This window comes from Scedosporium apiospermum (assembly GCF_000732125.1).
Source record: "Scedosporium apiospermum strain IHEM 14462 chromosome Unknown SEQ_SAPIO_0106, whole genome shotgun sequence".
Classification (NCBI taxonomy): domain Eukaryota; kingdom Fungi; phylum Ascomycota; class Sordariomycetes; order Microascales; family Microascaceae; genus Scedosporium; species Scedosporium apiospermum.
Window position 1 is genome coordinate 11500 of NW_015971807.1, and position 13231 is coordinate 24730.

General features: G+C 52.0%; 2 protein-coding genes and 1 pseudogene across 2 annotated transcripts; 2 read left to right on the forward strand and 1 right to left on the reverse strand.

Moving 5' to 3' along the window:
* Positions 1 to 4394: 4394 nt before the first annotated feature.
* SAPIO_CDS6633 (uncharacterized protein) lies at positions 4395 to 6502 on the forward strand (the record flags this gene model as incomplete). Its single annotated transcript, XM_016788684.1, has 6 exons — positions 4395 to 4419; positions 4543 to 4609; positions 4679 to 4887; positions 4961 to 5551; positions 5638 to 6275; positions 6413 to 6502. The coding sequence occupies 6 exons, from the start codon at positions 4395 to 4397 to the stop codon at positions 6500 to 6502; spliced, it is 1620 nt and encodes a 539-aa protein (XP_016641628.1).
* A 395-nt stretch (positions 6503 to 6897) lies between these two features.
* On the reverse strand, positions 6898 to 7830 carry SAPIO_CDS6634 (annotated as a pseudogene; the record flags this gene model as incomplete).
* A 1982-nt stretch (positions 7831 to 9812) lies between these two features.
* Positions 9813 to 11681, forward strand: SAPIO_CDS6635 (Phosphoglycerate mutase; the record flags this gene model as incomplete). The annotated part of the gene is made up of 3 exons (XM_016788685.1): positions 9813 to 9867; positions 10094 to 10555; positions 10624 to 11681. The coding sequence occupies 3 exons, from the start codon at positions 9813 to 9815 to the stop codon at positions 11679 to 11681; spliced, it is 1575 nt and encodes a 524-aa protein (XP_016641629.1).
* Positions 11682 to 13231: the final 1550 nt, after the last annotated feature.

Below are 13231 nucleotides of genomic sequence, written 5' to 3' on the forward strand. Positions count from 1 at the left end.
ATGGTAATGGGATTGTGATGACCGTTCCACGGCAAACCACTTTGAACAATAGTATTCCTCCCTACGAGTCCGGGCCTATTTTTTCAGCCCCTTGCTTCACATGCCAGCCTTGGATGTACGAACTATTGTCTTACAAGTAACATGTGTGTATCTCTGTCGTTTTCGCTTACGAGCGGGTCAAATTGCGATATTGGTGAATGGCTCATCCTGTTACATGCGATTGACGCAGGCTGCAAGTCCCAGGAGGTAAACGATCCCCCCCGCACCCCCAAGCTCGGTTCGCGGAGTCGCGATGCAGGCAGAGGGGAGGACATCTTCTTGTTTTCTTCTCCTCGGCCGTTTCGCCTTGTCGCTTATCCAGAGTAAACTAAACCTGAGTCGCCGGCGTCTCCGAGCGACAATCACGTCCGGCATGTAGAATAGGGTTACAGCCTTGCGTTGTACCGAGGCATGTATTGATCACATCTCGGTCACCACCTCCGTTTTGAATCAGGAGGCGTTATCTCTTTACGGGCGTATAATTACACTCACCGAAGCTGCCATAAGCACTAAAAGTTGATGCCACCAAACTATCCAAATTACGGCTCGAAAAATCTCACCAATATTGCCCTCCTCCTCTCTTCGGGGGTTTGTAATGCGCGATTAACACACCCTCAAAGATCAAATCCTTGGGAACAGACGTATGAGCTTCGCCCCAATTCAGACATTGGTGTGTGTGTGAGTGTGTGTGTGTAGCTCCCACCTAGCATCAACCAGCGCACAGAGATGACCTCAGCCTCAGGACGTAGGCCTGCTGCAAGGCACCAGAAGAGGCAGCTTTTCAGGAGTAAGAATATAGAGCAAAATAAATCAAGTATTGAGGAGAGATATTTCCGCAATGCTGCGTGTTATTACATGACGTAGTTTTTTTAAATGCTGTTTGGTTTTTTGAGGGAGAAACCCCCTTGTTATCATGAATGATTTTGTATTGATGTTTGAGGGGATAGTCTGACACCTGAAGAGTGAGGCCGCAGGAGCTGGGACGTATGGTAAAGGGGTGGCATACTGCATTTCATGTAGGGACTTTCCTTGAACTGCAGGTGTCTTGATGCGGCAAAGGGAGCGGTGGGGGCTAGAAATACTACTTGGAGGAGGAGCTGAAGGGGCAGAATGAAGTTTTGCATGGTTGGGCGAAGGCTTTTCCCCTCACGATTGCGATTTTGTGTTCCAGTGTGCGCAGCTTTGGACACAGGGTGGGAGATATGCTCGCTGCAGGCATTCTCGTGCTGTTCAAGGCGAGTCCTGCGTTTGTTTCTCCTCCCTCGCTTACTCGGCGATGTTTGAGCCGAGCTAGGTCTTTCCCTTTTTTTTTTTCCCCACGCCTCGGTCGTTGGAATTGGCCGCGGGCATTGGCTTCATCGATATCGGGTACACGACATACTCGGCCAAAGTTGCCTTTTCTGTCTGGAATGCAGAAGGAGTGAATCACGATCGGTGGATTTGGGGGATTTTAGTGAGGTGTAACAGCAAGAAGTTCTGGGGGTTGGAGTGAGGCGTTGATCTAACGGGAGTCCACGACAGGTCTGGTGTTATAGTCGTACCATATGTAGGTTGCTGTCCGATGGTGGACACCCACTCCCCTGAACATGGGAATGGAAATGGGTGTCCATTTCTGTACTCATACACGGTCATCTCTAGAGGCTGTAGAGCCGGAGTAGAAGAGATGAGGTGCATGCTTGGTCCTCGGGGTTTCCGCATCACCGATAAAGCAATAGTCCGACGTCGAGGAACGCTTATGCTCCAGGCAGGCCATCCTCATCATAACCTTCTTCCGAGGCAGTCATACGCGCTCTCAGGTCCGAGAGACGGTCAAGGAGCAACTCGTGGGCATCCCAGCTACGTTAGTTTTGGAGACCTCCGCAATCGGTGGGATGATGCTGGACCCAATATGTGCGTTTTCTCTGCCAGTGGTCTGGAGGGGATATCGTAGGCGCTGCGGTGTTCATGGGAGTGATCCTATGTGTTCTTAACGCCCGGAGCGGAGGAAGAAAATAGTAAAATGACTAGCTAGCCAAGCAGTTTCTTGAACATGATGTGTAGCAAAGAAGATGTGATGATTCGCTGCGATATGGGCGGCCCTCGATGAGTGTTTCCAGCTTCGGTTTCCCCTTTTCTATCTTCTAGGTTTCATCCTCTTTGCTTCGCACTCCGTAAAGAAATCGATCCACGGTTTTGAAGCCACACGCTCGCCACTCCTGACCTTGCACTACCAATTGACGATGGTGTTCGATAGATAATACAACACCCCGGCGGAATCAAGGAAACTGCAAAAAAGAGGGTGAAACTTTACTTCAAACGATCGAGATGTACACAGGTAATCGCGAGAGATTCCAAAGAGGTTGGTAACCAGAACATCCCTTCCCCAAGCCCTCTTAAAATTATCCGACGCGTACGGCACGGAAAGCCTAGACCCAACTTGCCAAAATGTCTCACTCACCTCGATTTCGAAATCTCAGGCAGACGCAAGCAAAAAGAGAACGGCTGACTCCAAGGAATGGATGACTGATTCGAAGCGACATCCTTCGCGGTCTTCTCAGGTTAGCTGCTAGGTACTACTACATCCTCTTCTCGCTTTCCCTTCTCTGATGGTAACCCGTCGTTCCCATATCACAGCCGTCAGGCGGTACATGCCGGCTCAGAGCCGGAATCATGTCGTTCACTTCGGCGATCATAAAGGCCTTGAAGAACCTAGGCTTACGAAGGCCCCGCCCCGAGATAACGACGTTGTCACGAAAACGCAAGGTTTGCAGTCGCCAACCTACTTTCCTATCCTTCGGCGGGCGTGGATAAGATTGGAGGCTATGCCGCCAATTGGTGACCCATTAAGCGTTGAGAGTGAGGATGATAATCAATTGCGGCCAAGGGGCATAATACTTCGAAGCTGAGAGCAAGGGCTCCCCGGCAATCAAGTTCGAAACTCGATCAAAGAAGTTCTCAAAGATAAGACCGTTGCCGCATATGAAGACGGAGTCATAGGGAAGAGAAAAAGGAGAGGGGATAAAGGGAAAAAAAAAAAAAAAAAAAAAAAGACCAAAAGCTCGCTCGGGGTTCGCTCCCAGGATCGAATCCTGGTTGCTTGCCGCGAGCTACGAAAATTGAAATTTTTCTAACCTTCTGAGCGCTCCAATGACCACTTGGCCATTGGTCGCAGTGTCGCCACTGCTTGAGCTGCTCGGTTGGAAGTTCTTGCCGTAGCCTCATATATAAAGCATATGACCGCGGCCGAGTGCGAACGAGGAAGGTGCGGAAGGCGCTCTTTCCTAAGATACTTCCTTTGTATTTAGAAAACGTACGCGGGTCCATAAACTGCCAATAAAACGAGTGTCAGCGGCCACTTGACTCGGAACGCAACTGTTAGGTCTTGATGAGAGTGGGTAGAGTGGGTTTGTGTGCTTATACAAGGAGGCTAGGACAGCCTCATGGATTATAGGGAGATGGAAAGGTCCGCCTGTCGACTTGAGATAGCGATATCTGTATGATAACGGAAAGGCTACATTGGCTCAGATACTATATATATGGGCTTCTCCTGCTCTGTCTGCCAAGATGTTGATGGGGACGGGCCGGTGAGCTGAGAATGTGCACTGGCCCCTCTTGCTCATCGGTTGTATCGTGTAGTTTAGGCATACGTGATGGAGTCCTCGGGGACCTGAACTATGTGTCTCCCAACGCAGGGACTCGTATTCACAAAGTTGAATGAAGTGGACGCGAGCGTCACCACATCTACGCCGGAGCCTGCTGGCGAATATCTCCATGAGAGAGGTTCAGGAAACTCCCACGAAGTGAGGGTCCGTCTTTGAAGAATACCTAGTTTTAATAGGATTGATAGGAGAGAGACGAGTAGAAGTAAAGATTGAACTGAGGTTTCAGGGCTCGGAGCCAACTGCAAGATGGCTCGTGAAGTGTATTATCCTCTGCTATCCTACGCTATCCTGCGCTACCCGGCTGTTTCTAGCTTCAAAGTGTATTACGGATTTCATCCTAGTTGCAGGAGCGGAGTGAAGCCCGTCTTTGCCAGTGGATTCATGGATCGTGATGCTTGCGAGCCTTCGCATGACGTTGAGGAGGCTTGAAGGAGAGACTGTCTATGCCGTTCTCTGATTGGGCGATTCAGGGCCCGCTCTCGGAAAATTAGTTTTGCCGATAGAGCTCTGGGAAGCAGTTGGAAGGTGTGGAGAGTCTTGGCATTTGTGCCCCTCGTCTTCTGAATTTTTTGGTGGATTTGATGACAATTCTGGCTGCCTGCCTTGTGAAGCTTCAGTTGCTCCCCCCCGCTACCTACTCACCGACGAAACGTGTCTACACTTAATCCCATCCGATATATCTAATATTTTCTATCGCCAACAGGATTGCCCAAGATGCAGGCTCCTGTAGTGGTTATGAGTACGTTTGCTCCCCCACCATGGCCCCTATCGACCTGCCCCCCCTTGCCCCTCGCCGTCAGATTGTTCGTGGGATTGCGGGCAACCGAACTCTGGACAACCCTTGCTAACGAGACATATCTAGACACCCAGTCGGGTGAGAGGCAGACTGGCCGCAAGGCTCAGCTGTCCAACATTACTGCGGCGAAGATGTATGTTCTATTCCTCGAGCCCCGCAGCTTTCTCCTCTCCCTTCTCGTCCTCTAACTTTGCCACTCTAGCGTCGCCGACATCATCCGCTCGTGTCTCGGCCCCAAGGCCATGTTGAAGATGCTACTCGATCCGATGGGCGGAATAGTTCTTACCAACGATGGCCATGCCATTCTACGAGAGATTGAGGTGTCTCACCCTGCGGCGAAGAGCATGATCGAGCTCAGCCGGACTCAGGATGAGGAGGTTGGAGATGGTACTACAACAGTTATTATTCTTGGTATGCGATACCTGCACTCTTCTCGTCTTTTTTTGCCCTTCATTTCTCGGACAGAGGTACTAACAGGGTACAGCCGGAGAGATACTAGCCATGGCCCTTCCCGAACTCGAGCGAAACATCCACCCCGTCATGATTATACAAGCCTTCAAGAGGGCGCTAACAGACGCTCTCGAAATCGTCGACGACATCTCCCTCCCCATCGATATCAACAACGACAAGGCCATGTACCGCCTCATCAACTCCTCTATCGGCACTAAATTCGTCTCGAGGTGGTCGCAGCTCATGTGCGACCTAGCCCTAAAGGCGGTACGGACCGTAACGTGGGAGGTTGGTAACGGCAAAAAGGAGGTCGATATTAAGCGGTATGCCCGTATAGAAAAGGTTCCCGGTGGCGAGATCGAGGACAGCAGGGTGCTAGACGGTGTCATGCTCAACAAGGATATTACCCACCCTAAGATGCGAAGGAGGATAGAAAACCCCAGGATCGTGCTCCTAGACTGTCCTCTCGAGTACAAGAAGGGAGAGTCGCAAACTAATATCGAGATCTCCAAAGAGGAGGACTGGAACCGCATTCTTCAGATTGAGGAGGAGCAGGTGAAGGCCATGTGCGATGCTATCCTCGCCTTGAAGCCTGACCTGGTCATCACTGAGAAGGGTGTATCAGGTACGTTTCTCCCATGCTTCTACGATAGCCCTCTCCCGGTCTACTCCAAGTGCCGTCCTATTACTAACATACATGTCCTCTGATAGATCTGGCTCAGCACTATTTGGTCAAGGCCAACGTTACGGCTCTGCGCCGAGTCCGAAAGACCGACAACAACCGTATCGCTCGAGCCACCGGCGCGACTATTGTGAATCGAGTTGATGACCTTCAGGAGTCAGATGTCGGTACTGGCTGCGGCCTCTTCGAGATTGAGAAGATTGGCGACGAGTACTTCACTTTCCTCACCAAATGCAAGGACCCCAAGGCCTGCACCATCCTCCTACGGGGTCCTTCTAAGGATGTTCTCAACGAAATTGAGCGAAACCTTCACGACGCCATGGGCGTTGCGAGGAACGTCATGTTCCACCCCAGTCTTGCGCCCGGTGGTGGAGCTACGGAGATGGCTGTCTCCGTGCGTCTTCGAGAGCTCTCCAAGGGCATCGAGGGTGTGCAGCAGTGGCCTTACAGGGCCGTCGCGGAGGCCTTGGAGGTCATCCCTCGCACGCTCATTCAGAACGCGGGTAAGAGCCCGGTACGAGTCCTTACCGATCTGCGGGCCAAGCATGCAGAGGGCCACCACACGTGGGGCATCAACGGTGATTCGGGTACGATTGCGGACATGAAGGAGTACGGTGTCTGGGAGCCGGAGGCCATCAAGCTTCAAAGCCTAAAGACAGCTATCGAGGTAAGTATTCACATTTTTACCACAACCTTTCTATCCCATGCCACAGAGCCGTTCTTGCCGTTTTGCCTTTTTTATTGGCGAACTATTTGTCATTATCTTACAGGAATGTAACGTTGAAGCTAACGACTGGACCATAGGCCGCATGCCTCTTACTGCGTGTCGATGATATCTGCAGCGCCAAGAAGGTCCAACATGCCGGCCCGACGGGCGGGGGAGGAGACGAGTAAGAAAAAAGTGCGGGAGAAGTAAAGGGAACAGAGCACGTGAGTGACTCGAACAAAAAAAGGAATGGATCTAAAGATAGTCAGCGGGAAGGACCCGAATCGTCGGGGAAAGATACGTTGTATGTTTTGCGCTCGAATACCCCTGTACCGGCCGACGCATGAACGGTTGCCCAAATAGAGATGGTAGGGTCAGAGTTTACAGGAAAGAAAAAGGTAGAAATATTAAGAAAAAGAAAAACCCAAATAGATGTGAATCCATTGGCGCCCAACGGCTCGTGGTACTCGCCGATTGTTCATCAGGCTGGCGCCAGTGAGAAACTGAGAAACTTTTCCGCGGGTCCGTAGAATGTGAAGGCAGGACTCGGGCCCAAACACTCGATAGTCTCCGTAATGAAGAATCAATCATCATCATGGATGACTAGGCCTTCGGTCTCCACCTCCGCCGAATGGTCGTCCTTTTTGGTATTGGTGCCCGACGAGGGAGCAGTCGGTACGTTGCTGTTATTGTTCGCATGCGGCGCGTCGACTCGAACATCCTCCAAAACGCTGGCAGCCCCATTCGCGCCCCCCGCCGCGTCGTCTGAATCCGGCCTCTTACTCCCCGCAGCCTTGGCGACAGCGCGCGCCTTCGCCTTCCTCGCCTTCATCTTCTCCCTCTTCTCCCTATTCTTCCTCGTCTTCTCGTCATCCTTCTCCTCCCTAGCCCTCCTCTCCCTCTCGAAATCCTCATGCTCCTTCTCCTTCCTGGCCTCCTCGTCCATCCTCCTCAACCTATCAGCCTCCCTCCTCCTGGCCGCCTTGTAGACGTGGAATTCGCCCGAGCCGGCGCCGGCGCTGGAACCTTGGACATTGGTGACGATGTCGGGGGGTAAAGGGGCGGCGCGCGGCTGAGGGCGCTCGGTGCGGATTTCTTGGTCGGGACGGGCGAAGAGGGCGTTGAGGGTGGCGGCTTGGGTTGAGGTTGGGGTTAGGGCGCGTTTTTTGGCGGGACGCTTGGAGATGCGGTCTTGGGAGGTGGGGATGGATTCGGGGCCGCCCGCGGACATTGTGTGGGAGTCGTAGTGCAGTGAAGCAACTTTACTTTTCTTCGGCTGTTGGCTTTCGATTAATGTGGGGGAAAGGGGAGATCCGAAAGGCGGGGGTTCGGGGCGAGGCGCTGAGGCGAAACTTTGGTTGTCTAGCTGTTTCTCAGCTGACCGCGGAGCAATGCGGTCACTGTGCTTGGGATGTTGTTTGATGATGTCCGTCACGAGCTGTAAAAAGTCCGGGGTCACAAGATCGGGGATTGGAATTTCGTATGATGATGCGCGCCGTCGTAACTCTTGGGTCATGAAGTCGAAAGTGGAGTGTCTCATCAAATGACCTTGCCGCGCTGGAGATGATGCGTGGTGATCAATTTGATGACGCTTTTTTCTTCCGTTATTTTTCCTTCAGCCTCGAGCTGTGTTTGGTTTAATTGTTTGCCCCCCTGTGACGCCCCGCCATTTTGGTTGGCAGAGAAGCCAACGTCGAACTTGCCAGGCTAAAAGTACAAATGGGTACCTTTACGTGTGAGTCAGGCTTAGTTCAGCAGCGTGGAAGGTTCTTTGCTACTTTGCTCGACTTGGCCAGGCTCTAATCCTCAATTCACCTACAGGTCGTCCGCCCCAAGTTTCAACGACTGCCCCTCCCTTTTTCCAGAATTGCACTTTTGAGCATGGAAGCATGGTAATAATTGTACTAGTAGCGCCAGGCCCCGGGCTGCACTCCACTGAGTGTACGGAGTAGGCTGCGAAATCGGCGTCATGCGCCGTCCTCGAGCACCTTGATGCCCAGCAGATCGGACGGACAGACAAACTGAATCTGGACTGAGATGCAGTAGGGGCAGAGCGAGCCCATTTGAGCAGGCTGGCATTACTAATATTGGTAATTCTCTGAAGCTCTCCATCAATTCCATTATTAATTCCAGAAATCCAGAAATCCAGAAGCCAGACCACTCTTAGAGTTCTAGAACGTAAAAACGCTTCCTTACCCTCGGCCCATATGACTGCACACAAGCGCCGCCCCATCTGTGTTGGGGCGGGCTCCACCGATTGGATCAGTTTGCCGCCCTCCATCCAGGGCGAACATTGCCCGACTGTGAGAGCTCTTGGAGTTGATAGGATGATTCAGAGTTCAGGACGGCGTTGGTAGGGTTGCTTGGAACATGCCAAGTTTCGGTCTAGTGGCTGCGCCAACTCGTCCCTTTTCACATTCATTCCTGGTATGGATCTGCCAATCTGGAGGATATTGATCCCTGTCTGCTGTTGTGTCGACTCCATCTCATCGTACGGCAAATGCTCAGAATGATGCAGGAAGTGGTTGCAGCCAGGCCTGGAGCTGATTCCCTTCAGGAAGGCGCTGGCCTATGGCGGCCGACGTGGCGCCCGGGGCCGCAAGGGGGGGCAGCATTGCCTCGCTAGACACCCTCGGCTCTCGTGTAGTTTCCTGTCGTCTGCTGTACAAGGAGGTTAGTTCGCTTCGAAGCTTATCGGCTGAGAAAGTCTTGGCCATCGGCGCACTCTGAGAGGATGATGATGCGGCAGGTTCGACTTGTTCTATTCGAGGTCCGCCTTAATAATGCAAAACCTCCGACCGAGGGAAGGTGCAGTGCAGCGAACCAGGGGTAGAAGAAATTCAACGAAAAATCGAGTCACATTTTGGCACTGTTGATCTAAACCTACATCTACCTTCGTACTTCATCACCTCGCACCTCTCACATCACACCTCTCCATCAACTAAACTAAACTCCAACTCGTCCTTTCACGAACTTGAGCCCAGATCTCGCTCGTACCACCACCTTGTGATATCCCATTAAACTCCACCAAAGTGATCAGCCACACGCCATTGCGGTCGACACTTTCATTGGCTCAGTCCAGGCTACATCTCAAACGTCTCACGGATTCCTGCTGAGCACCGAGCAATTGATTCAATCAGATCCGATCCCAACGATACGATACCTCACCCATTTCAGGAACGAATTACTTGAAACATATTACAATTCGTCCCATATTCGCCTCCCACCCAGAACAACAACCCCTCCAAAGCCGGGTTCTCTCAGCCAAAACGTCGCCGGCGTCATACTTCCCAATTCTTGTTTCATTGGGGAAGTCCAAAAACGTTTAGCTCCAGCTCAAACAACGTTCTCGATTGTTCCTGGTTTATTTTTTAACCCTTAAGCCTCCCCTCTTCCCCTCCAAACCCGAAACCTTGGTTCGACGGTTAGATTTTGTCGACTACACCACTACTCTCCACCAATTCACAACTATTATACGACGACTACGAATCGAACACCATGGCTAAGCCGCGCCTGATTATCGTCATTAGACATGCCCAGTCAGAAGGCAACAGTACGCACAACACCTTCCCTTACCAATTGCCCGTTTTCTTTTGCGCCTGCCCTCCTCGACCGGCCCATGTCTGGATGCATTTCCCCCCGAGTTCGGCATCCATCGGCGGCAGTGAGCGCTAGTTTTCAGGCTCCCCAGACTACCGTCCCTATGCTGCCTCATCTTCAATTTAGCCCTCTTCATCGCTACGAGAGAACTTGAACTAACTAGCTATTCACCTACTCAGAAAACCGAGACATTCACCAGACCATCCCAGATCACCGTGTCAAGCTCACACCGCTCGGATGGCAACAAGCACACGAAGCGGGCCGTCGCCTGCGGTCCATGCTTAAACCGACCGATACCCTCCACTTCTTCACATCCCCCTACCGACGAACTCGAGAGACGACCGAGGGTATCCTCGAGACTTTGACGGGTGAGGATGAGAGCGAGGAGCCGAGCCCTTGGAAGCGCGAGAATATCAAAGTCTATGAGGAGCCCCGTCTCCGAGAACAGGACTTCGGGAACTTCCAGCCCTGCAGCGCTGAGATGGAGCGCATGTGGCAGGAGAGGGCCGACTATGGTCACTTCTTCTACAGAATTCCCAACGGAGAGAGCGCTGCTGATGCGTACGACCGAATCAGTGGCTTTAACGAGTCCTTGTGGCGCCAGTTTGGCGAAGATGACTTTGCCAGCGTTTGCGTACTTGGTTCGTCGTTCCCTCCCCCTTCACCAATATATGCTAGACCCCAACATAGTACTAACCCTCGCCTTCAGTTACCCATGGCCTCATGTCTCGCGTTTTCCTAATGAAGTGGTACCATTTCACCGTCGAGCATTTTGAAGACCTTCGAAACATCAATCACTGCGAGTTTCTCATAATGCGAAAGATCGAGGAGACCGGCAAGTACCTACTAGAAAACAAGCTACGCACATGGTCGGAACTACGGCGAGAGCGCCTAGAGCAGCTTGAATCGGGGACACAGGCCAACAAAGATGCCGCAAAGCTCACCCGCACAAAAACTTTTGTTTCTCTTCGTCGATGGGGAGGTTGTCCGCATGGTTGCGACCACCGGAGGGAATACAAGAGACGTGAGGACCTCGAAACCCTTCGCTTACGAGACGAGGCTGGTGCAAACGGCGCTAACGGTACGAACGGTACGAACGGCCACAGCAACGGAACTAACGGAAACACCAGCGGGAATTCCTCCTCGACTTTGATGACCATTAGCACTCGCCGCCACATCACAAAGCAGCAGCGCTCCGTGCAGATCCAAGACAGTACCACAACAGTTGCCAGTGGCCCTCAAATCGACATCACCAAGGCCCTCGAGGAGCTGGACTCCTCCTCGCCAGATGCAACACCTTCCTTCATCTCCGCCGAAGACCGCCTTCGTAGCCTCAGGTCTCCTCATCTCCACATCGGACGTGACGGCGGCGGCACTTACTCGGGCCACGCCTCGCTCAGCGGTAGCGACGACGAGCTGTCCGCGGACGAGGAAGGCCGCCGACCGGGAAGCAGCGGGCTGGGCAGCCTTGCGGCGCGCATCCACAGCACCTCGCACAGCAGCAAGGTCCGAATTCGCCACGTCGACGCGGAAGCCGACGACGACGAGGCCGATCGAAAAAAACGTGTGTACCTCGACGAGAGCGGAATGGGCCGTGGCGCAATGGCTAACCGATTGGGCGATCATAGCCACAGCAGCAGTGATGTTGGCTCGGACGTGGGGTCTCCGGACACGAGGCCCGGGGACGCCCTCGCGTCGCCTCTCAACGAGGACGAGCTTACCCGCCTGGAAAAGGAAGAGAAGAGTGTCCAAGGGAGCGTTTATTAAGACCACTCTCCTTTGCGGTCTCCTTCGTTCCTGAGGATACTCGTTCTCAAAAAGACCCCCTTTTGATATTATTCTCTTATCATGAACCCTCTGCGCCACAGGTTATTGGGCAGAGACACACAGCGGAAATGACCTTGCAGCTATATCTTTGCCTCGCCCCGATGCCCTTTAGTTCCCTTGCTTTTTGCTCCCCCCCTCCAACCTTTCCTCAACTTCTCAACCCCTTTGCTTTCTTCTCTTTCTCCACTGGGCTGTTGAGAAATGCCAAATTGTTTCCCATCGTCGACATACAAAAGGATGAAAAGTATGGTTATGATTTCTTGATTGTCTTGATTTTCTTTTTCCTCTTATGCCTAATTAGTTGACTGCTTATTTGCTTGTTGGAGGATATACCTAGATGGGAACACGCATGCATACAAAACCCATAGATTGGACTGATATCTCATTTCATTTCATATATATACATAAGTCATGACTGCCGTTGACTTGCATAAGGCAGTCTGAGAGAGGGCTGGTATCCATCTTCATGATTAACTACCTCTTGCCCAATATCATTGATTTTTGATTTCATAGCACACGTTTCAATGGCACGAGAAAACGGGTTTTCATATGAATTGGACAGATCTTGTTTTCGATACCAGGCGGGCTGGTTGGCATGCTGGTTTCCTGTGAGAGGAGGCTTGCTTTTCTTGAGATTGGAGTGATGATGAATATAAGACGTTTTAGATACGTTCCTGTCAACGAAACATGAAATGTGCTCTTTTGACTTGCTTGGAGTTTGTAGATCGTAGATGTTTCTTCGAGTTGTTGAGGAGAATAGGACTTGTGAAGCCGTCTCGGAATGTCGCACGAGAGTCCTCGCAATCAAATACGAACTACGAAGAAAGCCGAACCTGGGCTATCCAGCAATCAATCCTTCAAGACACTGCTGCATGGGGAAAAGGCGGATGTCTTTCCCTTTTCCCGAATCACCTCCACGCCCCTGAGCCATCCCCAAACCCGAATGTCTCTAATCCCCACACAAGCGATCGATACGCCCCCCGCATCCCTACAGCCCTACAGCCTTTCCCCGGACGGGACGCTATAATTATGGTCCTCGCCGCGTCTCGCCACCCGCAACAACGCACCGCTTCGACTTACACCTCAACTCGTTATAGGCACATCACCATCAAAACTCTTACAACCGGCACAAAAATTCAAAGCGGAACAAAAAAAAGACTTATACGAAACTTACAAAGTTTTCAAACTCCCCGGAGATAGCAAGCTAGAAGCTGGTATTTCATGGTGGTAGCAGGATCGGACGAGACTAGATCGCGTCCCACTCTCGATGGTCTTTGTGTACCCGCAATACGAAGTGCGGAACCGCCTTTCCAACGGCACAAAAGACCACGACTAAACGCGCGCTCCGGGCAAGCGGAAACGTAGGTGTATCCACACCAGTTCGCAAGTAGAAGTAAGGAGAAGCTACTCTTTATACCCCATAATCTGCGGTCAGGGGCCAGTTGGTGAGGACCAGCGGCGGTGCCTGGCATACACTCGATCATCATCTC